The sequence below is a fragment of the Penaeus japonicus genome, unplaced genomic scaffold (assembly GCF_977035675.1).
Source record: "Penaeus japonicus unplaced genomic scaffold, GWHDUDI00000001_assembly GWHDUDI00000040, whole genome shotgun sequence".
Classification (NCBI taxonomy): Eukaryota; Metazoa; Arthropoda; class Malacostraca; order Decapoda; family Penaeidae; genus Penaeus; species Penaeus japonicus.
Genome location: NW_028234442.1, coordinates 1,413,057 through 1,415,556, shown reverse-complemented (window position 1 = coordinate 1,415,556; position 2,500 = coordinate 1,413,057). Strand labels below are relative to the sequence as shown.

Sequence of the window (2,500 nt, the reverse complement as noted above, 5' to 3'; positions counted from 1 at the left end):
CGCTTAAAAAGCCTTTGTTAAAAAAAATAATGAGTCCCAGCGGAGAATCGGTGCATTAATAATGGCAATTAGCGAATCCGAAGGTCAGAACCCTCTTCCCCCGCCTGCCAGACGACCCTTCGCCCCCGGAACCCCCTGTTATTGTCTAAGAACCATGAATTGTTCTCCCACAAGCTAAGGTCAAATGCCAATACTCTCGCCCGAGCCCCTAGCCAATGTCCTTCGCCCTCTCATTAAGTCTCTTCCATCTCCTTTCTCCCTCGGCCGCCGGTGCGAGCCTCGGAATGAGCGAACCCATTAAATCACTCTCATTAATGACACGACCGACTCGTTACCTGCGCAGCGCGAGGGATAGAAGAAAGAGTCATTACGCGGGAAAAGTGAATGATACGCTATGTTGCTGGATTAATTCCCATGGGAGGGGGATATGTGCATCCATTTTTAGAGCGCAGGTGTGCATGATTCTTTGTCTGAGATCTTTGTATGGGTGAGAGTAGCTGTGTTCTTGCTTACATAGCAGTTACCATACGGGGGGAAGCTAGGCTTAGGGGGTTCCGTCTTCTATGTTTAGATTATCATATAACATTTAAAATTGATGCACGTTTCTGGCACACAAAGTTGGTAGGGAGATTCGTCCATTTTTCTATATTTCTGTTTTGAAACTTTTACTGTGATTTCTTGTTTAACGTCACTCTTTGGGACATTGTTCAATGTTATTTTGTCGCACCTGTTTCTTGTGTGTGTGTGTGTGTGTGTGTGTGTGTGTGTGTGTGTGTGTGTGTGTGTGTGTGTGTGTGTGTGTGTGTGCCTATCAACACTCGCGTGTGTAAATTTCCCATGTCGCTCATCCTTCATCACATATCCATTAGCGACCGTGTTTACCCAACCCACCATCGCCAGCACAGTCAACGCTCCTAAATTCTCACTCATCAGATCGTCCCAGCCCCCCCCCCCCCGCCCCACACGACCCCCACCCCCTGTTCTCATGCGTGCAATTGCCCCCAAAGCCATCCATACGGAATAACGACCTACACCTCCCTTACCCACGAGCGTAATGGCGAAGACACACGGGCGGTCGGCGGGTCCCACCGCGTTGGCCGGCTGGCACTCCGCCCGCTGCCGCCCGTGGGAGCTGTTTCCGGCCACCACCGCGCCCCGAGAGCTCAGCCCGTTGTCGGTGTGGCGTAGAGGCTCCCGTACCTGAAGGGGAGAGGAAAGCAGGACCCTTAGTCACGTCCAGACGAAAGGATACGGCTCGAAAGTCCAGTCGGATAAGATACTCGGGCCAAGGGTCACCCTTATGCTAATACATAGAGTGTCCCTCGCGTTGTGAAGGAAGACAGCAATTCATTAGTAGATATACGGTCATATTTTCAACTATATCAAATTCTTATTGTTTATTCTAGGTGGCCAGATTATTACCCTTTCACATTTAACATGCGAAAGAAAACGTTCCTGAGATCAAAGGATCCCCTAAATCTTCCCCTGGGTCCCTTAGCTTTTCTCTGGGTCTCCTGAATCTTCCCCTAGATCTCCTAGTCTTCCCCTGGATCCCCCAAGTCTTCCCTTGGATCCCTTAGGTTTCTCCTGGTTCCCCTAAATCTTCCCATTGATCCCCTAAAGTCTTCCTCTTTATCCCCTAAAGTCTTCCCCTGGATCCTCTAAAGTCCTCCCCAAGAAACCTTAAAGTCTTCTAGAACCCCTAAAATCTTCCCCTAGAACCCCTAAAGTCTTCCCCTAGAACCCTGAAAATCTTCCCCTAGAACCCCCAAAATCTTCCCCTAGAACCCCTAAAATCTTCCCCTAGAACCCCTAAAATCTTCCCCTAGAACCCCTAAAATCTTCCCCTAGAACCCCCAAAATCTTCCCCTAGACCCCCTAAAATCTTCCCCTAGAACCCCTAAAACCTTCCCCTAGAACCCCTAAAACCTTCCCCTAGAACCCCTAAAACCTTCCCCTAGAACCCCTAAAGTCCTCCCCTAGAACCCGGCAAAATCTCCTTATCCCTAAGTTTCCCCTAGAACCCAAATCTTCCCTAGAACCCTAAAATTTCCCTAGAACCCCTAAAATCTTCACAGAACCCCCTTCTTCCCTAGGGGAATCTTCCCCTAGACCCCCTGTTTCCCCTAGACCCCTAAACCTTCCCCTGAACCCCTAAATCCCTAGGGTCTTCCACTCACCATTTCCCTGCCGTCGGCGACCGTAACGCTCTCCCACTCGTAGGTGACCTGAGAGGGAGACGCTCGCACTCGGCACTCCATCTCGACCTCTTCCCCGACGGCAGCCAGGATCTCTCGTGCTCCTTCCCATTCACACACGGGGGCGTCTGTAGGGGGAAGGACGGGTGTGCGGCGACGCCCTTTGTAGTCAGGGTCTTGAGAGCTTTCGCTTCGAAGGATTGTGTGTGTGTGTGGGGGGGGGGGTGTGTTGCGGCGGGGGGGGTGTCGTGTGTGGGGGGGGGGGGGGTTGTGTGTGTGTGTGTGGGGGTTGTGTGTGTGGG

The 2,500-nt window shown here is 51.5% G+C and overlaps 1 protein-coding gene across 1 annotated transcript in view; it reads right to left on the bottom strand.

The window, feature by feature from the left end:
* Nucleotides 1–2,500, bottom strand: part of LOC122248001 (uncharacterized) — a 14,751-nt gene that overhangs the window by 6,082 nt on the left and 6,169 nt on the right. Inside the window, exons 3-4 of the mRNA XM_086533872.1 lie at nucleotides 2,181–2,326; nucleotides 1,044–1,200 (exon numbers count right to left, since the gene is read on the bottom strand). Of these exons, the coding sequence (XP_086389998.1) occupies nucleotides 1,044–1,200; nucleotides 2,181–2,326 (303 nt within the window). The remainder of the gene's footprint in view (nucleotides 1–1,043; nucleotides 1,201–2,180; nucleotides 2,327–2,500) is intronic.